This window comes from Symphalangus syndactylus, chromosome 7, assembly GCF_028878055.3.
Source record: "Symphalangus syndactylus isolate Jambi chromosome 7, NHGRI_mSymSyn1-v2.1_pri, whole genome shotgun sequence".
Lineage (NCBI taxonomy): Eukaryota > Metazoa > Chordata > Mammalia > Primates > Hylobatidae > Symphalangus > Symphalangus syndactylus.
Window position 1 is genome coordinate 143,049,155 of NC_072429.2, and position 22,372 is coordinate 143,071,526.

Here is a 22,372-nt window from a genome sequence, read left to right on the forward strand (position 1 = left end):
GATCTCGGCTCACTGCAAGCTCCGCCTCCCAGGTTCAGGCCATTCTCTTGCCTCAGCCTCCCAAGTAGCTGGGATTACAGGCGCCTGCAACCACGCCCCGCTAATTTTTTGTATTTTTAGTAGAGACGGGGTTTCACCGTGTTAGCCAGGACGGTCTCGATCTCCTGACCTCGTGATCCGCCCGCCTCGGCCTTCCAAAGTGCTAGGATTACAGGCGTGAGCCACCACACCCGGCTGTAGTTCCATTTTAACAGTATCAAAATCTTTGTATCTATGAACATGGGATGTATTTCTATTATTTAGGTCTTTATTTTAACATTTTGTAGTTTTCAGAGTATAAGTTTTGCATTTTTTGTTAGATTTATTCATAAATATTTTATTCTTTTTGATGCTATTGTAAATGGAATTATTTTCTTTCTTTTTCTTTTTTTTTTTTTTTTTTTTTTTTTAGAAAGAGCCTTGCTCTGTCTCCCAGGCTGGAGTGCAGTGGCACAATCTCGGCTCACTGCAGTCTCCACTTCCTGAGTTCAAGCAATTCTCCTGCCTTAGTCTCCTGAGTAGCTGGGATTACAGGCACCCACCACCATGCCTGGCTAATTTTTTTTTTTTTTTTTTTTTTTTTTTTTTTGGTAAAGATGGGGTTTCACCATGTTGGCTAGGCTGGTCTTGAACTCCTGACCTCAAGCCATCTGCCTGTCTTGGCCTCCTTAAGTGCTAGGACCACAGGTGTGAGCCACTGCACCCAGTCTGAATTATTTTCTTAATTTCATTTTCAGTTTATTCTTTGCTACTGTATAGAAATACAATTCTTCTTCTTTTCTTTTCTTTTTTTTTTTTTTTTTGAGACAAAGTTTCACTTTGTTGCCCAGGCTGGAGTGCAATGGCACCCTCTCCGCTCACTGTGACCTCCACCTCCCGGGTTCAAGCAGTTCTCATGCCTCAGCCTCCCGCGTAGCTGGGATTACAGGCACGCGCCACCATGCCCAGCTGATTTGTTTTTGTATTTTAGTAGAGACAGGGTTTCACCATGTTGGCCAGGCTGGTCTCGAACTCCTGAGCTCAGGCAATCTGCCCATCTCGGCCTCCCAAAGTGCAAGAATTACAGGCATAAGCCACTATGCCCAGCCTACTATTATTCTTTCGTATCGATATTGTATACTGCAACCTTGTTGAACTTGCTTATTAGTTTTAATAGTTTTTATTGGATTTCTTAGGATTTTCTATAAGGATTGTGTCATCTACAGCTATAGTTTTACTTCTTTTTTTTCAGTCTGGATGCCTTTTATTTAATTTTCTTGCTTAGTTGTCCCAGCTAGAACGTCCAATACTGTTGAATAAAATGGGTGCGAGCGGACACCCTTGTCTTGTTCCCTCTCTTTGTGTAGAAGCATTTAGGCCGGCACCATCAGGTATGATTCCTGCTGTGGGCCTTCATCAGGTCACGGGTACCACCTTCTAGTCCTGCTTTGCTGAGCGGTTTTGTTATGAAGAAGTACTAGATTTGATGTGCTGTTTACTGTGCCTAAGATGAGCTTGTCATTTTTGTTCTTTATTTTAGTGATACGATATATTTCATTAGGTGATTTTCAGATGTTAAACCTGCATTCCTGGGATAAATCCCACTTGGTCATGGTGTATAATCATTTTTACATATTGTTGTGTTCAGTTTGCTGGTATTTTGTTGAGGATTTTCATGTCTATATAAGAGATCGTGGTATATGCTTTTCTTATGCCTTTGTAGGATATTTGTGTAATCTGTACACACATACACAGGTACATACATGCACAATTTTTTTCCAACTCATTTGAGAGAAAATTTGAGACATCGTGTCCCTTTATCACTGACTACTAAATACCTTGTTTATTTCCTAAGGACATTGTTCTACACAACCGTAGTCCAGATGTTGGAATCAGGAAATTGTACAGGGAGGCCATAATGTCACCTGATCCATGCACTTCCTTGGTCATCCCAGTTCTGTCCCTTTAGCTGCTTTCTGGCACAGGCTACAGCCCAGACACATACATTATGTGGCTGCTGTGCCCTGTTAGCCTCCTGCCCTTGTGTTTGTTGACCTGGATACTTTCAAAGAATTGAGACCAGTTATTTTGTTGAATAGCTCAAGTATGGTGGTGGTTCTTCATGATTTGATCCAGGTGATGCAGTTTTGGGAGGAATCTCATGGAATCTTGCGTGTCCCCACCAGTGTATCATATTGGGAGTCCTAGTGTTGGTTTGTTTCAGTGTTGATCTTGTTCTGATCACTTGTCTGTGCTCGGTTTCTGCACTGGAAAGTTGCTGTTTCTGCCTTGTAATAAATAAGTAGTTTGTAGGGAGATCTTTGGGATTAAGTAAACATCTTCTTGTGATTAAACTTTTAGTCAGCATCAGGCCGGGTACGGTGGCTCACACCTATAATCCCAGCACTTTGGGATGCCGAAGTGGGTGGATCACTTGAAGTCGGGAGTTCAAGACCAGCCTGGCCAACATGGTGAAACCCCATCTCTACTAAAAAACTAAAAATACAAAAAAATTAGCCAGGTATGGTGGTGGGTGCCTGTAATCCCAGCTACTCAGGAGGCTAAGGCAGGAGAATTGTTTGAACTCGGGAGGCAGAGGTTGCAGTGAGCCGAGATCACCCCACTGCACTCCAGCCTAGGTGACAGAGCGAGACTCCATCTCAAAAATAATAAAATAAAATAAGTAAATAAACACTTAGCATCAATTGTTTTTAATTATCCATGGATGGTTTTCTAACTCCAGTGATATTGCTGTATTTAGTTCTTTGGCCTCTTTTGTGACAGAGCCTCTCTTATTCTTTTTTTTTTTTTTTTTTTTTGAGACAGAGTCTCGCTTTGTTGCCCGGGCTGGAGTGCAGTGGGGTGATCTCGAGACTCACTGCAAGCTCCGCCTGCCGGGTTCATGCCGTTCTTCTGCCTCAGCCTCCCGAGTACCTGGGACTACAGGCGCCCGCCACCACGCCCGGCTAATTTTTTGTATTTTTAGTAGAGACGGGGTTTCACCGTGTTAGCCAGGATGGTCTCGATCTCCTGACCTTGTGATCCGCCTGCCTCGGCCTCCAAAAGTGCTGGGATTATAGGCGTGAGCCACCACACCTGGCCAGAGCCTCTCCTATTCTTATGTGCATGCATCTCTCTCCGCGTGGACTCGTGGTTTGCTGTTTGACGCAGGGGTCCATGTGCAGTTCCTGTTGCTGGCCTTGGTGTCCAAACTGTCCCACACTTGGTCGGTAGCACCCTCCGAGCATGCAGGCCCCTGTCCTGAGGCCCCGTTGCCCTTTCTGGTGCAGGACGGCGTCCCAGCTCACCTGGGGCTGCCCGTGCCTCCTCTCTGCGGACCCTTCCGTGAGCTGTTGGTCTCTTGTTTCTGGGAAGCTCGCTCCTTTATTTCTTGAGTATTTCTTGCGCCTGTTTTTGTGTCTCACTGACTTTGGTGTATCTGTTATCCAAAGGCTAGCACTGCTCTCTTCACATCTTTTAGCTTTTTCTTCTTCCATTCTTTTTAAACTTCTTCTTTCTTGAAGTCTTCAGCAGCCTGTTCTTCTAAGTTAGTAATTTCTTCCTCAGTGAATCGTTACATTATTCGTTTCCTGAATTAATTCTTTATTTCACGGTTATACTTTTTCACACCCTGTCTCCGGGATTTTCCTTGTTCTTGGCTCCTCATTTCCCCGTTGTGGTTCCTTGTTTCCCTGTTGTGGTACTTTTGGTGCATTTTTTCGCATAGGCATTGTCCCCAGTCTGTGTCCTAACATTCGTGTTCCTGGTGGAATATGTCCTCAATGTTCGTTATCAGGTATTTTGCAGTTTCTATCTGGTTTCTTTACTAACCCAAATGATTCTTTTATGATCTTTAAAATCTCCAGGTCGGTAGATTTTCATGGTTATTGTGGACTTATTGTTATATTGAATCTGGCCAGGTTGATTTCTGCTTTTAAGTGTTGGTTGCAATATTATTTTTGGCCTAATGGTCAGGATTTAAAAGTGTATGTTTGGTATGAAGTTCTGTCTATATTTTTAGAGCCTACTGTAAAAATTGAAGTTCAAGGCCTAAATATCACTTTTTTTTTTTCTGTGTGACTTTTGGCTTCTGAAAGAGAGGGATTAGAAGTCCTTGCAGTGTTGCCATTTTTCCAATATGCCACTTTGTTGTTGAGCTTTTACTTTTTGGTATTTCAAAACCTGAATGGAACGTGTGGGAAACAGAAGTCGTCTGCTTGCAGGGATGCCTTCCGGGGAGCTGAGTGTACAGAGAGGACGGCAGGCATCCAGCCCACTGTGGCTGCCGAGGCTGGGTGGTGTCCTCGTGGGAACCAGGTTTTCTGACACGGTTAACGTTCCCACAGAGGCTACCCCGTTCCTCCCCTGCAGGCATTGCAACGTCACGAGCAGTTATTTTTTATGGAGTCAGTAGCTTAGCAGATGCTCAAGGTTTTGTTTGTTTTGGAGATGAGAACTGAGGCAGGTGAGCCTGCTTTCTTGGGTGATCTTAGCGGAGAGTGCCTTTCCTGTCTGTGGCAGGTGGTGCGCGTGTCTGCATGTCCTGCGGCGAGGCCCAGGGTCTGCCCTGCTTCCGGGCAGGCTGTGTCCTCAGGCCCAGAGCCACGGCCGCCCACACACGCCTTTGCCTTTTGCCTTCCTCCAGCCTGAGAAGCCAGGCCCCGGCAGCAAGGACCCCAAGGCCGACAGTGTGCGGGCCATCAGCGTGCGCACCCTCTACCTGGTCAGCACCACCGTGGACAGGATGAGTCACGTGAGTGCACAGCACCTGTCCCTGCCTGGCGACAACAGAGCTCTCCAGGGCAGTGGCCCAGGGTGCTCAGGCCCAGCAAAGGGTCTGTCTCCACCTCGGAGCTCTGGCAGGGCCCTATCTGCATGAGACCTCCCTCTGGGCAGGTGCAGACCAGGCCCTCTGCTCCCCTAGGTCCTCTGGCCGTACCTGCTCCAGTTCCTCACCCCTGTGCGCTTCACCGGGGCCCTGACTCCGCTCTGCAGGAGCCTCGTGCATCTGGCGCAGAAGAGGCAGGAGGCCGGGGCCGACGCCTTCCTCATCCAGTACGACGCCCATGGTGCGTGCCGCGCCGTACCCCACCTCCCCGCTCCTGCCCCTACTTCCCCATCCTCCAGTTCCTGACACCCGCCTCAGGGCTACAGGCAGCCCCCCACTGACTATTTCCACCTCTTGTCTCCAGCGAGCCTCCCGTCTCCCTATGCGGTAACTGGAAGACTGCTGGTGAGCCTCGCCCTTCTCGCCCTTTCACAGCGTGCCCAGCGCCCCACTGTGTCCCTGTGCTCCACCCAGGCTTGGAAGGGGTTACCTTCTCAGTGGGCAGCCGTGGTCAGGGCTCAGGCATGGTTTTCCTCTACGTGGGCGGCCCAGCTTCGGGAAGAGCCAGGTCCCCCGTCGGGTGCTGTGGCCCTGCAGGTGCAGGTTGTGGGCATGGTCAGTGCTCCCTGCTCAGACCCGGCTCCCACACTGCCTCTTTTCAGGTTGTGTCTTCCAGCCCCTACCTGGGGGACGGACGTGGGGCGGCAGCGCTGCGTCTCCTCAGTGTTCTGCACCCTAACATTCACCCTTTGCTGGGTCAGCATTGGGAGACAACTGTCCCGCTGCTGCTGGGGTACCTGGATGGTGAGGCCGGGGTCAGGATGGGGTGCATAGCCCTGTGGGGAGGGCAGGTCTCAGAGCAGGAGGGTGCTAGCTCTGACCCCACCTTTGCCAAGTGGCACTAGGGTGACCAGTGGGGACTAGGGTTGTATAATTGGAAAAAACAGTCTCCCCTGTGGTCCAAGAAAGGCCCCAGATGACCTGGGGCTTGAAAAGCACTCCCGCTGGGTGCTTCCTGGGAGCAGGTGGGGGGCAGTGGGGCCTCTCTGTGCTGAGCATCCCCAGCTCCAGGGCAGGCGCTGGGCTCTGAGCCTCACTGGTGCATGTGGGATGGGCTGGCCTGCGCGGCTGTCATTTCAGAGCACACGGAAGAGACCCTGCCACAGGAGGAGTGGGAGGAGAAGCTGTTGATGGTGAGGGCCGGGGGTGGTTGGGGCACGGCCCATCCTGGGCCTTAAGGTGTTGTCTGGCCTGGGGGGTGCTGGGGTGGCAGAGCCTGGACCACCTGCCTCGACCTCACCTCGTGGTTTGGCTGGAGAGCCAAGGATCAGGCAGCTTCAAGGCTGAAGACCCCTGGCAGCCTTGCAGCGGGGGCCTTGCTGTGACGAGGCACCAGCCTTCTAGCAGTCGCAGCCCCAAGCGTCAGGGGCCACCTCTCGCCCTGCCTGGTGAGCCAACTGCGACATGGCTGTCCCCTGAGGGTTGGCTCTGCCACCCCTGGCCTCCGCTGGAAGGTAGTCTGCAGCCCCTGCAGCCACAGCACATGAGGATGTGCCCAGACTCCAGCCAGCTCTGTGAGGGGTCGGGCTCCCAGCCCCTCAGTGGCATCTTGGCCTGCAGTTCCTGCGAGACACCCTGGCCATCGTTTCTGACAACGCGTGGATCTGCCAGCTGAGCCTGGAGCTGTGCAGGCAGCTGCCCTGCTACGATGAGGCACCTCAGGAGAAGGTGGGGCGCCTGCTGGCGTTCTTGGCGTGGTACTTGGGCTCTGAGTTCCTGGGTCTCGTGTCTGTCACTTGCTGTCTGGGCCCTGTCTCCCGTGGCCCTGGTGGCCTGGCAGAGCCTCCTCGTGGCTGAGGGCCAGGAGGTGCGAGAGCCCATTGGCCCCACCCCTTATTCCTCAGATGTTGCCCCGGACTCACCCCGCAGTTCTCATCAGCCTGTGGGCAGGAGGTGCACCCCAGGGGCAGCCCCGTGGCAGCGCTGGGTCTCCTTGTACTCAGGAGTCAGGCACAACCATGTTCTCTGGTTTTGTTTCAGAATTTCCTGTACAAATGCATAGGAACCACCCTGGGTGCTGCTTCAAGTAAGGAAGTGGTGAGGAAGCACCTTCAAGAGCTGCTGGAGACTGCTAGATACCAGGAGGAGGCAGAACGTGAGGTGGGGCCACTCTCCCTGCAGAAGCCCCAGACATCCCAGGGCTGGAGGACGGTGGCACCTGCTGTTCTCTGAGGCAGCCGGCCAGCCTGCATGCCTGTGTGTGCATACACGTGTGGTGTGCGTACATGCACAAAGAGGGTGTGTGCACAATGTGTTGATGTGTATGCAAGTGTGCGCATGTGTGTACATGTGGGTGTGCCCCTGTGTCCACACATGACAGTGTGCTTGCGTGTGTGGCAGCGCGTGCCCTCCCCTGCCCGGGGTAAGTGTGCTGCCCCCCAGGGCCTTGCCTGCTGCTTCGGGATCTGTGCCGTCTCCCACCTCGAGGACACGCTGGCCCAGCTGGAGGACTTCGTGAGGTCAGAGGTCTTCAGAAAATCCACTGGCATTCTCAACATTTTTAAGGTTAGGCTGACACCGGTGCAGGGCTGGGGACAGCTGTCTATCCACAAGTTTGAGGCTCAGCGGGTGCCCTGCGGGCTGGAGTGGGGCAGGAAGCCGGTTGCGTCCCTGGAGCAATTTTTGCTCCTGCATTCCTTCCGTGGGCGGGGCCTGTGCGTGGGTGCTCCCAGTGGGGAGGGCGGCAGAATGGCCTCCCGGAGGCAAATGTAGCTGTGGCCAGGGCCACGTCTCTGCCAGGTTTGGGTGATGAGAGGGGCTTGTGGCCAGGGCAGACCTCTGCCCCCTGGTGGCTGGCAGATTCTGCGTTCTTGCCAAACCACCAGCTGTGCTGGCGGAGCCTGAGCCTGGTTTAAGGAAGGAGGGGGCCCCTGCCGCAGGCCCCCAACCCGGCTGTGGTCCCTCTATTTTCTGTCTCCCGTAACTGTCCCAGTTACAGCATCTCAGGGCTGGACCAAGCACGCAGGGCTTCCCAGCCCTTGCTGTGCGGATGGAGGCTGATCTGCAGTGCAGCAAGGGTGGGGCCTTGAGCTCTTCTCAGCTGCCTCCTGCCTGACTCTCACATGTGGCTGCGCTGCTTTGACCCTTGGCCCTCTGCTGCCTCGGTACCCAGTGGGCCCATGCCTGGCTGGCTGCCTGTGCTCCTGCCCCTTTCAAACAGGCTCTCCCCATCCCCAGATTCAGGTGGTGCCCTGCATGGCTGAGTCATACCTCTGCTGTCACTGACTGGCCCTGGCCCTTCTTCTGGGAGGATTTCAGGAGTTTCTGAGGCCAAGGATTCCCGTCGGGGAGTGTAATTGTGTAACTGAAGTCCCGCTGGTTCCTCTGGCCTTTCAGGATCGAAGTGAGAACGAGGTGGAGAAGGTGAAGAGTGCTCTGATCCTGTGCTACGGGCACGTGGCGGCCCGGGCCCCCCGGGAGCTGGTGCTGGCCAAGGTGGAGTCGGACATCCTCCGGAACATCTGCCAGCACTTCAACACCAAGGTGGGCATTGCGGTGGGCCTGCCACGCCAGGGGAGCTGGGGCTGCCGGGGAGTCACATCTTAACTCATTTCACTTTTTGTTGTTCAGGTTCTAGGAGTAAAGGTAGAAACCAAGGTACAGTGTGTAGGAATTAAGTGCTGGACTGGCTTCTCCACTCTTGGCTCTCCTCTGGGCGGGTTGAGCTTCATGGGCAGAGGCTGGAGGGGGAGCTCGGAGCTTGCTGGGGCTTCCTGGTCTCCATCTCCAGGAGGCGTTGGAGAGCATCACCAGGGCTCCTGCCCTGGCCTGGGCCCTGGACGGCAGTGGGAAGAAGGGAGGCGTCTGCGCCTCCGAGGGGCCAGGTCGTGGGCTGTCGTCCCCCAGGGAGTTCAGCCAGCCCCACCCGTCCCAGGACAGCTGGAACCTCCTCTGGCTCTGCTCCCCAGTGCTCATGGAGGCTGTACCTCCCCGGACCCCAGTGAGCACCTAGGAGAGAGGCCAAGGCCCAAAGCTAGTGGAAGTGGCAGTGGAGGCTCCACTGACCCGCAAGGCCTCACCCCAGCCTCATTAACAAGTTTCTCTTCTGGCCTCCCTGGCACTAACCTGACAAGCCCCTCTCTCGGGACAGTCAGCCTCTCCTTGAAGAACAGGCCTTCTGGTTCTCCTGCGGTGGCTGGGAGGGCAGGGCTGTGCTGAGGTTCTTTCCCCAGCCCTTCAGCGCTCCCTGGAGGACTCTCCTCCTGCTGTGGGGGACCCTCTGGTCACACCACACAGTGTCTGCTCTGTGGCCTGTCTTCTCTGGAATGGGACACGGGGGAACCCCTGGGTGGCCCCCCGCTTCTTCCACACGGACTTTGATAAGCAAAAGGGCTGGCTAGAGAGCTCCTTTGAGAGCAGAGTGCAGCACGTCTGGCTTCGGAGGAAAGAAAAGGGGGTGTGTATAGGTTCAGCCCTGGAGGGTGGGCGTGGGCGTCTCCTGTAGCCCTGCGTCCCTGCAGGACCCAGCCCTGAAGCTGTGCCTTGTCCAGAGTGTGTGCATGGTCAGCCGTGCCATCTGCAGCAGCACCCAGGCTGGCTCCTTCCACTTCACCCGGAAAGCAGAGCTGGTGACACAGATGATGGTGAGCGTGGCCGTGGCCTGACAGGTCCTCAGGCAGGTTCCTGGGAGACTGAGGCCAGAGGTGGGGATTGGGGGCACTGAGTGTGATAACGTGAAGACAGCCTGGGAACATGGGAGGGGCCAGGTAGGGACACAGGGGGCTCTGCTCCTCGGGCCCCGCCTGTCACTTAGGCTGGGGAACAGAGCTTGACCAGGGAGGAGAGCTGGCGTTTCCTCCAAGGGCTGAGTCGTGCACCTGCCTTACCCAGGAGTTCATCAGGGCAGAGCCCCCGGACTCCCTGAGGACACCTATTCGGAAGAAAGCCATGCTCACCTGCACTTACTTGGTGTATCCTTTCCTGCCTCTGCACAGGCCCGTGCAGCTGTGTGTGTGCGTGCATGTGTGTGTGTGTGCATGCCTGTGTGCGCATGTGTGCATGTGTGTGTGCGTGTGTATGTGCGTGTGTGTGCCTATGCGTGCATGTGTGCGCGTGTGTATGTGCGTGTGCCTGTGTGTGCGCGCGTGTGTATGTGTGCATGCCTTGTGTGTGCGTGTGCATACGTGTGTATGCACATGCTGCGTGGGGTGCCACCATGGTCTGGAGCAGAGTAAACATGGCAGTGGCTGTGCTGCCCGCACAGGCCTGGAGGTTGCTGGGTGTCTGAGCCTCAGCCTCTGGGGCCCTTAACTTACCTCTCAGCTCCGTGGAGCCGGCGCTGGATGAGCAGGCCCGGGCGGATGTGATCCGTGGCTGCCTGCACAGCATCATGGCCCTGCTGCCTGAGCCCATGGAGGAGGACGGAGGCTGCCAGAAGGTATCCCCATGTTTCCTTTGCCTGTGTCCACACCCGTGAGAGCGGCGGGAGGCCACTATAGGCTGCGGGGTCACTGGTGGGGCTGGACGGCCTGGCTCTCCTTCCAGTCCCTGTATCTGGAGACACTGCACGCCCTTGAGGATCTGCTGACGAGCCTCCTGCAGCGGAACATGACCCCCCAAGGCCTGCAGATCATGATTGAGGTGTGCAGGGGGGAACTGTCATGGGGATGGGGATGGGGGCACAGAGGGCACTCCACCTGGCTGCTGGCCCTCTCTCCACATGTGGGCACCACAGGGACCGTTTGGTGCTCTCTGCAGTTGGGGGTGGTTTATGAACAGGCAGGTGCACCCCCTCACATCTGGGCCGGCAAGCAGTTGAGGAGGCCCTGACCCAGGTGGGACCTCTGGAGCCTGTCCTCTCCCCCCACTGCATGGCATGGGGATGGAGGGGCCCACAGGTACTCATGGCTCCTGACTGGGGGCCGCTACCAGGGTGGCACTATGGTGGGCTAGGGTGGGGCCGACCCCCATGCTCGGAGTGTGTTCTTCTAGGACCAAGGTGGCCTCAACCCTGTCCCTCCATAGTCCTGGCTGACACTGGGTCCACCTGGGCTGGGTTGTGTCTGTGACCAGACTGGAGGACAGAGTGGCAGGGCCAGAGGATCTACGGTGGCCTGAGGCTGGCACCACTCTGGGTCCCCGGCTTGGCCCCCTGTAGCCCCGGAAAGATGGCCTGGCAGGGACACTGAGCTGGCCCATGATGCACAAGGCTCCTTGCCCCCAGGGCTGCCCTCTGAGCAGTACCTGTGTGAAGCCCCCTCTTCCTCAGCACCTGAGCCCGTGGATCAAGTCCCCAAGAGGTCACGAGCGGGCGCGGGCCCTGGGCCTGAGCGCCCTCCTGCTGCGCTACTTCCTGGAGCACCTGCGTGTCAGCGTGAGTACCTGGGTCACCGGCCCAGGTGCTGCTGCCTGTGGCACTCATGACCCAGAGTGTGAGCTGCCTTCCTGGCTTCCTTTGGCCGCCGCCCCAGCTCAGGCCACAGTCCTCTTCCTTGAGACGTGGATTGAGGGCCTGTCAGGGCCAGGAGTGGTCAGGGATGGCTGCTCAGAGTAGAGTCCGTTGTCATCAGGGGCCCACTGTTAGCCAGGAGGAACGTGCACCTCTGGTCTCCAGGGCTTCACTGTTCAGCGCGGTGCTTGATTTGGTTGGCGATATTTTTATCATGTTGCAGAAGCATCTATTTGTTTTAATGAGAACTTTTATCAGGAACAGATATTAGATTTTGCTAAATATCTTTTTGTCATCTATCAGGATTATTCTAGGCTTTCTTTTCTCTCTTTTTCCCTGAGACAGGATCTCACTCTGTTTCCTGGGCTGGAGTGCAATGGTACAAACACTGCAGCCTGGAACTCCTGGGCTCAATTGATCCTCCCGCCTTGGCCTCCCGAGTAGCTGAGACTACAGGTGTATGCCACCACACCCAACTGATTTTCTTTCATTTTTCGTAGAGATGGGGTCTTGCTACATTGCCCAGGCTGGTCTTGAACTCTTGGGCTCGAGTGATCCTCCTGTCTCGGCCTCCCAAAATGCTGGGATTACAGATGCTGGGGTTACAGATGTAAGCCACTGCACCTGGCCTTTTATTTTATTTTATTTTATTTTTTTATTTTTTTTTATTTCTTTTTTTTTTTTTGAGACGGAGTCTCACTCTTTCACCCAGGCTGGAGTGCAGTGGCGCGATCTCGGCTCACTGCAGGCTCCGCCCCCCAGGGTTCACGCCATTCTCCTGTCTCAGCCTCCCGCGTAGCTGGGACTACAGGCGCCTGCCACCTCGCCCAGCTAATTTTTTGTATTTTTAGTAGAGACAGGGCTTCACCGTGTTAGCCAGGATGGTCTCGATCTCCTGACCTCGTGATCCACCCGCCTCGGCCTCCCAAAGTGCTGGGATTACAGGCGTGAGCCACCGTGCCCGGCCTTTTATTAATGCACCAAAACTATCTTTTCTTTTCTTTTTTTCTTTTCTTTTTTCTTTTCTTTCCCTCACTCCCTCCTTCCCTCCCTCACTCCCTTCCTCCTTTCCTTCCTTTCCTTTCTTTCTTTCTTTCCTTTCTGAGACCGAGTCTCTCACTCTCACCCAGACTGGAGTGCAGTGGCACGATCTTGGCTCACAGCAACCTCCGCCTCCTGGGTTCAAGCGATTCTCCTGCCCCAGCCTCCCAAGTAGCTGGGATTACAGGCGCCCACCACCACTCCTGGCTAATTTTTGTATTTTTAGTAGAGGCGGCACTTCATCATGTTGGCGAGGCTGGTCTTGAACTCCTGACCTCAAGTGATCTGCCCACCTCCGCCTCCCAAAGTGCTGGGATTACAGGCATGAGCCACTGCACCCGGCCGAAACTTTCATTCTTTATGTGGCCAAATCTCGTGTGTTCAGGGCTCTTCCCACCTCACGCTTTCATGGCCTGCTCATCACATAACCCTGGTCTGGCTGAAGCTCACCTTGGTGCATGGTGTGATGGATGCCCGCCCAGCCTAAGAACAGTGGCTGGTCACCCTGCAGTCTTTCTCTAACATTCCAGCCTTTCCCTTCTGACTTGAAATTCTTTCTCATCAGTGGTGCCCAAGTAGATACCAGGTTTCCATCTGAGCCCAGGATCCTGCGCAAGGGCAGGGTGGGAGCACCTCCCAGGAAGGCCTCACACATGGGGGCTGAGAAGGGAGCAGGTGGTGGGAGGGGGACAGGTGTGTCTGCTGGGGAGGAGGTGTGGAAGTAGGAGGAAGGTGTTTGCCTATAGGAGCATGGGAGGGGCAGGACTGAGGAGAGCAGAAAGGCTCTGGAAGGCAGGACCAGAACAGTCAGGGTGTGAGGGAGTCTTGTACAGTCCTGCCCCTCACCCAAATTGGCAGAGCCCGTGCACTCCTCCCATTTGGGGCCCCCTCCTCACCCCAGTTGTCCATCTACTTGCACATGCCTGTGTGCCCATGTCGGCCTGGCCTGGCCCTCCTTGTAGGGGCCCGGCCTGGGAGCCTGTGTGGCCCTAGTATAGACGAGGTGTGGTCAGAGCTGAGCTGAGCAGCACCCACGCTGCAGCGGGAGGGGAGGGAGGAACTCGCTGGGAGCTGTGTTGGCCACAGTGAGGGCCCAGGGCTTCGTGGACACCAGCAGCACTCCTGGCCACACTCCAGCCCTCCTCTGGGTACAGGTGGCATAGGTGGCATCCAATAGCCCAATAGCCCAGCGTTCCAATAGCCCAGGCATCTCCTCCTCCAGGCCCTGGTGCCCTTCCACAACCTGGGCCTTCTCATCGGCCTCTTCTCCCCACGGTGTGCGGACCTGTGGCCTGCCACCCGCCAGGAGGCCGTGGACTGTGTCTACTCCCTGCTCTACCTCCAGCTCGGCTATGAGGGTGAGCCCTCGTCAGGAGTGTGGGGGCCAGTGGTCGTGCAGGGGTGCTTGGAGGGATGAGGTGCAGAGTCCAGGCTGCGGGATCGCCAGGGAGGGCCTGGGCCCGACTGCTCGTTCCTGCCGCCTCTCAGGCTTCTCCCGGGACTACCGCGATGACGTGGCGGAGCGGCTCCTCAGCCTCAAGGATGGCCTCGTGCACCCTGACCCCGCCATTCTCTTCCACACCTGCCACAGTGTAGGCCAGGTACCAGCTGGGAGCTCTGCGGCCGGAAGGCAGGCTGGCACTATCTGGGGCTAACAGGGACTTCCGAGGCAGCACCTGGCCTCCCCTAGCCTCTGTAAGTGCCACCCATGGCCAGTGGGCATGGGGCAGGGCCTGGGTGTTTCCATTAGTTGCCGGCGCTGCCCTGCACTGGCCCCATCACCCACACCCGCCTACACTGGGGCAGTGCAGTCCATACGAGAGGAAGGTGCTGTTTGTCTTGAGACCTGGCAGAGGCCTAGGAGAGAATGGGGTGCCATGAGGCCCAGCCGCCCTCTGCCTGCCACTGACACCTGGCCTGCTCATGAAGATGCAGCTTTCTGGAACAGTCTCCAGTGGCTGCACTGTGTGGTGTTGTCCCCAAAGGCTACCCAAGAGCCACGCGGGGGGCTAGGGTCATCGCCTGCAGGGTGCAGTGGGCTCTAGCTCTTGCCAAGGGACCAGGGACGGGCCCTGCCTTTGGTTCCAGCTGGTCAAGGTGCTTTGTCCACTGCCATCTGAAGGGAGGATGGCCCTGGGCACTGCGTCCCCTCCCCGACCCATGCCTGCCTGGTCCACTCTGAGGCTCAGCATATTAGAACACAAGCTTGAGTATTATTAAAGTATTGCCTTACAGCAGGAAAAAAAAAAAAAGTCCCGCCGGGCGCGGTGGCTCACGTCTGTAATCCCAGCACTTTGGGAGGCCGAGGCGGGTGGATCACGAGGTCAGGAGATCGAGACCATCCTGGCTAACACAGTGAAACCCCGTCTCTACTAAAAATACAAAAAAAAAATTAGCCGGGCGTGGTGGTGGGCGCCTGTAGTCCCAGCTACTAGGGAGGCTGAGGCAGGAGAATGGCGTGAACCCGGGAGGCGGAGCTTGCAGTGAGCCGAGATTGCGCCACTGCACTCCAGACTGGGCGACAGAGTGAGACTCCGTCTCAAAAAAAAAAAAAACAAAAAAAAAGTCCCTCCAAGGGGATAAGAAAGCTGCCCCTCCCTCCGTGCTCTCATGTGGGTCCCCAAGCTGGAACACGGCCTGTCTCCATTTGGTGCTTAGGAATGGCCTTCCAGGTCCAGAGACTGTGTCTCCTGCAAAGGAAGGAGGGGTAGGTCACCAGGGCCCTTTCTGGTGCTGGGATCACAGGTGTGAGCTAAGGCTCATCTGCCCTTGACCCCGTGTTCTAGAGAGCTCCAGGGCGACTGCATCACAGGGCTGCTCCCAGCCCACTTCACTGGTCAGAAGGAGCCGAGGAGGGTGCTGTGACCCCAGCCCTGCAGCTGCCCAGGCACCACCTTCCAGGAGCGCGCCCAGGTTCCCGCAGGCCCTGGCAGGTTCCAGAGGAGACCCCACCCCCGTGCAGCGAGCTCATTGAAGGCACAGGGCCCGGCGGCTGGGGCCGGGCTGCGAGAAGGGGCGTGGCCTCCCGCCTTAACGCGAGCCCCTGAGACTCGATGCCTCGGAGAAGTGGCGTTGGGGGTGCCCCCCTTCCCTCCTTAACCTCTGGCATCGCCTTACTCCTAGATTATTGCCAAGCGCCTCCCCCCAGACCAGCTCATCAGCCTCTTGCTAACCATGTTTGAGGCCCTGGGAGACCCCGAAAAGAACTGCTCCCGAGCAGCTACGGTCATGATCAACTGCCTGCTGCAGGAGCGGGGAGGCGTGCTCCAGGAGAAGGTGGGAGAGGGCGGGGCTGTGGCTCCAGGAGATGGTGGGAGAGGGCGGGGCTGTGGCTCCAGGAGAAGGTGGGAGAGGGCGGGGCTGTGGCTCCAGGAGAAGGTGGGAGAGGGCGGGGCTGTGGCTCCAGGAGAAGGTGGGAGAGGGCGGGGCTGTGGCTCGAGGAGAAGGTGGGAGAGGGCGGGGCGGTGGTTCCAGGAGAAGGTGGGAGAGGGTGGGGAGGGGCGGGCAGGGCAGGAGTGGGGCGGTGGCTCCAGGAGAAGGTGGGAGAGGGTGGGGAGGGGCGGGCAGGGCAGGAGTGGGGCGGTGGCTCCAGGAGAAGGTGGGAGAGGGTGGGGAGGGGCGGGCAGGGCAGGAGTGGGGCGATGGCTCCAGGAGAAGGTGGGAGAGGGTGGGGAGGGGCGGGCAGGGCAGGAGTGGGGCGGTGGCTCTTGGAGAGGTGACACGGTGGGAGAAAACAGTGAGGGTGGCCCTGGCCTGTCCTGGACCACCCTGCCCAGCCCTCCCCGGGTGTGACCCTCACTGCTCTGCTCCCTTTCCCTACAGGACTATCATGGACAACCCTTTTTCTTATGTCTGAAGACAGGGGTTAGAATTTGGCAAAAACAAGTACTGAGAGAATAAGGGGGGAAAAGGAAGTGGGAAGGCGGGTGAAAGCACTCATGTTTCCCTGAGCCCACAGTCTGTCAGCCATCCCCCAGGGCGAGGCAAGCCTGACCTCATGGCCCACTGCTTTGTTTTCACCCCACATGGTGGTATTTACCAGCTGTGCAGTAGACATTTGGCAGTAGGGGTCACCATGGCTGAGGCTGGAGACTCCCAGACCAGTCCCACCATGGGCAGGGAGCCCCCTTATGACAAGGCCGTCCCCCAGAGTGAGGCTCACATGCTATGCTGCTGCTGGACTTGTGGTGGGCGTGGGGGTCCCAGGGCCAGCGTCCTCCTGCCCATGTATCCCCCGTGTTCCGTTCATCTGCCTTCTGGAGCAGCAGGACAGTCGCAAACTCACAGCCCCCCAAGTCCCATCCTTCCATCTCAGGCCCAGCTCCAGCCTCGGTCTGGGAATCTGTCTCCTTCTCCCTCCCCGCCAGGTCCCCAGCCCAACTCCTGCAGGAGTGCAGTTGGCAGCTGTGTGGGTCCTTTCTCCGGTGGGCCTGCCAGGGGAGCCTGAGAGTTGGACCCAGCAGGCGTGCTGTGAGGGCATGGGGCCACTGGCTGTGTTGGATGCCTGCCCAGCTCCGCACCAGCCTCTGGGCCATATGTGCCCTCAGCGCTTCCTCTACCTCCCAGGGCACTGGCCACTTTGCACAAGGAATCCAGGTCGTGGCTCCAGTTCCTTGGCTTCTGGGCTGTCCGTGGCCCACAGGGGATCCTGGTCCTGCCTCAGGCTGGCACCAGCAATATAGAGCTCTGCATCTCATGGGGCTCCCTCATGGCCCCACCCCCTTGGGGTGGCATAGGTGTGCCCACAGCTGTCCCCCACGCATGGCCTGACCGCCGTGTCCCGCCCATCTACAGGTGCCCGAGATTGTGAGCGTGCTGCGCTCCAAGCTTCAGGAGGCCCAGGGAGAGCACATCCTGCCGGCTGCCCAGCACAGTGTGTACCTCCTGGCCACCCAGCACTGCGCGGCCATGGTGTCCAGCCTCCTGGGCAGCCCCTTGCCCTTGGACAGGTACCTAGCTCAGACTCCAGGCTTAGGGGTCCCTCTGGAATGATGCTCCCCAAGCCCTCCACCTGGCTCTGTACCCCAACTTTGTGCACCCTGGCTTTCTGCATGAGTTCCCATGGCTGTAGGCCATGTGGGACAGAAAGTGACATGGAGACAGGCCCCAGTCTCTCAGGTACCCGTGGGGACCACTCCCCTCCAGGCGTTTTGGGATCCTCACTGGCCCCTGTGGGCCTTGCACAGCACCCCCACAGGAAAGCTGCTGTTTCTGCCTTCCTCTAAGGTCCCGAAACTGCCTGGCTTCTCTGTCAGCCCCAGGCTCCAGCAGACACTGGAGGCTGCCCCTCACCCTGTGTCTTGGTTCCAGCTGCCCCAAGCCTTGTCCTCTGCAGGGCATCCACTGCTGCCTGTGAGCAGATCCCCCGGAACTGCCTGATCTGAGCCCCCTCAGGAGCCCAAGGACAACCTTGTCTGTACCATACATCACTGTGTCTTCCCAAACTCACACCTCCCAGCTCCCAGCAAAGGGCAGGGCGTGTCTACCACCCAGCAGCCACTGGCATCCCCCTTCCTCGCTGAGGCCTCCGGAGCATGGGTCTGCTGGCCCTTCCTTTCTTTGCCATCTTAGTGGTGGACAGAGGCTGGCACCTGTGACTTCCAGGAGACTCCATGCTGGGCAAGGCAGAGTGACCCTTCCCCTGGCAGGCGAGGGCACGAGGCTGCCGTGTGGATGCAGGTTTCCTTGCACCTGGCCCTTTACCCTGTCAGCTTTGCTTTTTTTCATATGCTCTGAGGCCCTCCCATTAGGTGCATCCAAGCTGCAATGCCCACTTCCTCCTGGCAGGGGGGACCCGCAGGCACCTTCTGCTCAGAGGTGCACTTGTCTGGTGGCCCTGCTCCTTCCTGGCACTGTTGATCTTTCTGTGTGTTTGTTTTAAATCTCTTGCATGGTAAATAGCTGCATTTTGTTACTGATAGAATGAGTTTGAATCCACTGTCATATCTTTTGCATCTTTGTTACACGTTTTGTTTTTTAAAAATCTTCTTTCTTGTCCTTTTTTAGATTGACAGTGTCCCTCTTACCTCACTTTCTCCACTCAGTTTGCAATCCTTCAGTCTGTTCCTTTTCTTCTAGCGTTTGCCCTAAAGGTGGCTGCATGTGTCCTCGCTGAAGTCCAGCATCAGCCCCGAATGCAGGCTGAGGTCTGGGTCTGGCTGGGCTGCTGGGCGCCTGAGTCGTCATGACCGTTGGTCTTGGGCACAGCCAGTGTTGACTTGTATTTCCTCCGCGGTTACCGCCTGGCTCATCAGTCACTCTGTTTTCGTTTTCCGTGGAGGCGTGGCTCACACAAAGGGCAAGCACGGAGTCACTGGGTCCTGCGGGACTTTCCAGGTCAAGGCAGAGGAGGTGTCCGGTCCCCAGCAGACTCCTGTGTGCCCCTCAGTCCCCTAGAGGGTCACGGCCACCTGACCGCCACCACTAGAGGTTTTGGCGATTGTGCTGTGTGGTGGGTCTTCCCGGCCTCTGCTTAGCACGGCGGTGCTGCTGCCCATCCTTCCTCCTTGCCCGGTAGTGCTGGGTGCCGTGTGGGCTGCACCGTGTGTCTGTTTCTAGGTGATGGACATTCAGGTTGTTTTTGGTTTGGGGCTGCTGGGGATGGCGATGCTTTGAACGTTCCTGGGAGTGTCTGTTGGTGGGTAGAGCATGCATTTCTCTTTCGTGTGTATATAGGGGTGGAATCAAGGCCGGGCACTGTGGCCTATACCTGTAATCCCAGCAGTGTGGGAGGCTGAGGCAGGAGGATCACCTGAGGTCAGAAGTTTGCGACCATCCTGGCCAACATGGCGAAACCCCGTCTCTACTAAAAATATAAAAATTGGCCAGGCATGGCCAGGCGCAGTGGCTCACACCTGTAATCCCAGGATTTTGGGAGGCCGAGGTGGATGGATCACAAGATCAGGAGATTGAGACCATACTGGCTAACGTGAAACCCTGTCTCTACTTAAAATACAAAAAATTAGCCAGGCAAGGTGGCGGGTGCCTGTAGTCCCAGCTACTCGGGAGGCTGAGGCAGGAGAATGGTGTGAACTTGGGAGGCGGAGCTTGCAGTGAGCCGAGATCGCACCACTGCACTCCAGCCTGGGTGGCAGAGCGAGACTCCGTCTCAAAAAATACATAAAATTTATTTCATATTTATAAATTAGCTGGGCGTGGCAGCACGTGTCTGTAATCCCAGCTACTTGGGAGGCCAAGGCAGGAGAATCGCTTGAACCTGGGAGGTGGAGGTTACAGTGAGCTGAGATCGCGCCACTGCACTCCAGCCTGGCGACAGAGCAAGACTCTGTCTCAAAAAAAAAAAGAAGTGGAGTCACTGTGGCCATCTCCACCCCGCCATCCCGTGAGCTAAGGATGGGTTCTGCATTCATAAATGGTCAGAAAAAGACCAAAAGAATATTTCATGACACATGAAAATGATAGGAAATCCTGATTCCAGTGTCCATGAGTTAAAGCTTTCGGAAGCAGCCGCTCCATCCACTTCCACGCTGTCTGTGGCTGCTCTCGCACTACAGCGGCAGGCTTGATGAGCTGCCAGAGGCCACCCGGCCCCCAAGGCCTGAGCCACTGTCTGTCCTGGTCAGAAGCTTGCCAGCCCTTCCCTGGGCACAGGTTGGCTTGGCTGTCATATGCAGCCTCATGGGGACCCACAGTGGCTGAGTCTGGGGCCTCCTGGTGCCTCAGCGACGGCCACCGTGTCCTTGCTGGTGCGTGCTGTGTGCCTGCCCTCCTGTGCGTTTGTCCACGTTCCCTGCCAGGTCATTTGCTCCCCACGCTCACGCCCAGCCCTCTGCTGCTTGCCTTCTGCCTGAAGGACATCTGGAATTCCCTCCACGAGGATCAGTGGTGCACTGTCCGCCTTTGTTTGCTTGAGAATGTCTTTATTTGGCCATCCCTTGTGACTGTTCTTTGTGTGGCTTAGTATCTTAGTTCAGTGGCGTTTGTTCAGGTGTGTGACAGCACATCACTGTTTCTGGCTTCTGTTGTTGCTCTTGAGAGCCAGGTGAAGTCTCCTAGCACCGCATCTGTCCAGGAAGCCACTTCCTGCTTGTTGCTCGTCTGCAGTTTGCGGGTGGGGGTTGCTTTTCATTTGTTCTGCCAGGCGGCTTCAGCGCTCCCTGTCTGTAGGTCAGTATATTTCATCAGTTCTGAAAAACCCAACCTACTCCTTGTCAGCCATTGTTTCCTCTGCCCCTGGGACATCCAGCAAATGTACGTTAGCCCTCATTCCGTCTTCTGCATCTCTTATTCTGTCCTCTGCCTTCCCACATTATTCTTTCTCTGTAATAATTTATCTGAAATTTTTTTATCTTCCTATTCACTGAGTAATTTCTTAATCTTCCTATTTACTGTTTCTCTCTTCTACTGTATCTAGACTGGCACCAAGTATGTCCACTGAGTACTTTAGTGTTTCATTTCTAAAAGGGCTGTTTGGTTTTCTTTTAAATTTGCTGTATCTGTTTTTAGAATTTCCAGTTCTCGTCATATTCAAAGTTGGTTATTTCTGCAAACGCTGAGCGTAGCTGCTTCACGGTGCGTCTGCGGCGCTGTCCGAGTGTTCTTGGCAGCACTGCCAGGTCTCCTTGGGAGCTGCGCTCTTTGACCCTGTGCCGTCCTGAGGCCTGGGCCAGATGCTGCTTCCTCCAGGGAAGATTTGTTCTCCCTCCCAGCAGCTCCCCAGGGACCTCCCACACCACTGCCCTGGGCCCTGTGTGTATAGACCCAGATTTTTCTCTGTGTCCTTTATTGCCAGCTCTGTTTACAGACCCCTGGAGTCAGGGGAAGGGGTGAGCTCAGATCTGAGGCCAAGAGGCCATTTCCCAGCTGGCTGCAGCTGAGCCTGGTGGCCATGTCTAAGCGTCGTGGAGCCAGGGTCCACGGCACCCAGGTGGCGGTGGGCAGGGATGCCCGGCCCAGGTGCCGGCAGTGCCCTGACCAGCCACGGCCTCAAGGTGACTCTCCTTTTGCCCTACTCCAGCCACACCTGCATGCTGTGGCGGGCGCTGGCGGTGGAGCCTCGCCTGGCTGCCCAGGTCCTGGGGCTGCTGCTGGAGAAGATGAGTAGGGACGTCCCATTCAAGGAGAGCCGGGCCTTCCTGCTGGGCCGCACCCCAGACCGCGTGGCCACGCTGCTGCCTCTCTCGGTGAGTCGGGCTCTCAGGGCCACTTGACACGCTGTCCCTGCCCCGCTTGCCTGGGTGCCCGGGGGGAAGCCTTTCGATGAGGTGGCCTGGACACCACCCCACGGGCACCTGGAGGCAGCACCGGGCTGCGAGCTCTGAGCTCAGGCTCGTAAAGGCCTCACAGGTGTGGGCCCCCAGGGGAGACCACTTCATGTTTTATCCTGCGGAAAAAAATAAACCCAGCTTGGCAGTGTTTTAAGCAGTAAAGCAGCTGTGAGAATTCCCTCCTCCTTTCTGAGGAGCTGAGAACAGATGGCCTGAGGTCTGTCCTGTGAAGGCTGATTGCCCCTCTGTCCCTGTCTCCTGCCTCTACCCCTGAGGGCCAAGCTATGCAGTGGTGCGCCTCGCCATTCCTGCGCTGCAGCTGGGATCTGAGACCTCTGAGCACATGATGCAGGCTCATTGGGTGCAGGGCTCAGATCTCGTGCGGCCTGGAGGGAGGCATGGCCCTGTGGTGACTTCTCCCCCCAGGCTACCTGTGCACTGTTTGAGGTCATGTCCACGCCTGCAGCGGGGCCCGCGGTGCTAGAGCTCTACCCCCAGCTGTTTGTGGCGCTTCTGCTGCGCGTCAGCTGCACCGTGGGTGTCCAGCTGCCCCGGAACCTGCAGTCCCAGGAAAGGAGGGGTGCCAGTCCAGCCCTAGCCACCAGGAACCTGGAACCTTGCAGGTATCTGGGTCCCCGCTTCCCACCTCCAGTACTGATTCGGAAGCACAGGCATGTGTGTGCACGCGCATGGTGGGGGCGGGCGGCAGATCTGAACCGTGGGGAGTGTGGGAGTGACTTTGCTCCCAGGGAGCTGGCGCCTCACCCAGGTGCAGGGCTGAGCTGTCAGTGGTGACATCCATGGCCACCC

General features: G+C 56.7%; 1 protein-coding gene across 27 annotated transcripts in view; it reads left to right on the forward strand.

The window, feature by feature from the left end:
• Positions 1 to 22,372, forward strand: part of MROH1 (maestro heat like repeat family member 1) — a 115,935-nt gene that overhangs the window by 87,516 nt on the left and 6,047 nt on the right. For 13 of the 27 annotated variants that reach the window (XR_010121794.1, XR_010121795.1, XM_055287630.2 and 10 more), the window contains 21 exons: positions 4,664 to 4,771; positions 4,943 to 5,087; positions 5,211 to 5,251; positions 5,509 to 5,650; positions 5,987 to 6,039; positions 6,467 to 6,574; positions 6,887 to 7,006; positions 7,289 to 7,411; positions 8,243 to 8,389; positions 8,477 to 8,503; positions 9,367 to 9,489; positions 9,737 to 9,816; positions 10,169 to 10,283; positions 10,391 to 10,486; positions 11,115 to 11,219; positions 13,558 to 13,693; positions 13,824 to 13,936; positions 15,459 to 15,611; positions 17,130 to 17,284; positions 21,313 to 21,478; positions 21,989 to 22,185. Coding sequence is in view for 25 of the 27 variants with exons in the window: in XM_055287630.2 (XP_055143605.1) it covers positions 4,664 to 4,771; positions 4,943 to 5,087; positions 5,211 to 5,251; positions 5,509 to 5,650; positions 5,987 to 6,039; positions 6,467 to 6,574; positions 6,887 to 7,006; positions 7,289 to 7,411; positions 8,243 to 8,389; positions 8,477 to 8,503; positions 9,367 to 9,489; positions 9,737 to 9,816; positions 10,169 to 10,283; positions 10,391 to 10,486; positions 11,115 to 11,219; positions 13,558 to 13,693; positions 13,824 to 13,936; positions 15,459 to 15,611; positions 17,130 to 17,284; positions 21,313 to 21,478; positions 21,989 to 22,185 (2,453 nt within the window). In the remaining 2 variants the exon portion in view is untranslated. The remainder of the gene's footprint in view (positions 1 to 4,663; positions 4,772 to 4,942; positions 5,088 to 5,210; positions 5,252 to 5,508; positions 5,651 to 5,986; positions 6,040 to 6,466; positions 6,575 to 6,886; positions 7,007 to 7,288; positions 7,412 to 8,242; positions 8,390 to 8,476; positions 8,504 to 9,366; positions 9,490 to 9,736; positions 9,817 to 10,168; positions 10,284 to 10,390; positions 10,487 to 11,114; positions 11,220 to 13,557; positions 13,694 to 13,823; positions 13,937 to 15,458; positions 15,612 to 17,129; positions 17,285 to 21,312; positions 21,479 to 21,988; positions 22,186 to 22,372) is intronic. The other 14 variants (XM_063643044.1, XM_063643045.1, XM_063643048.1 and 11 more) reach the window with 6 other exon arrangements.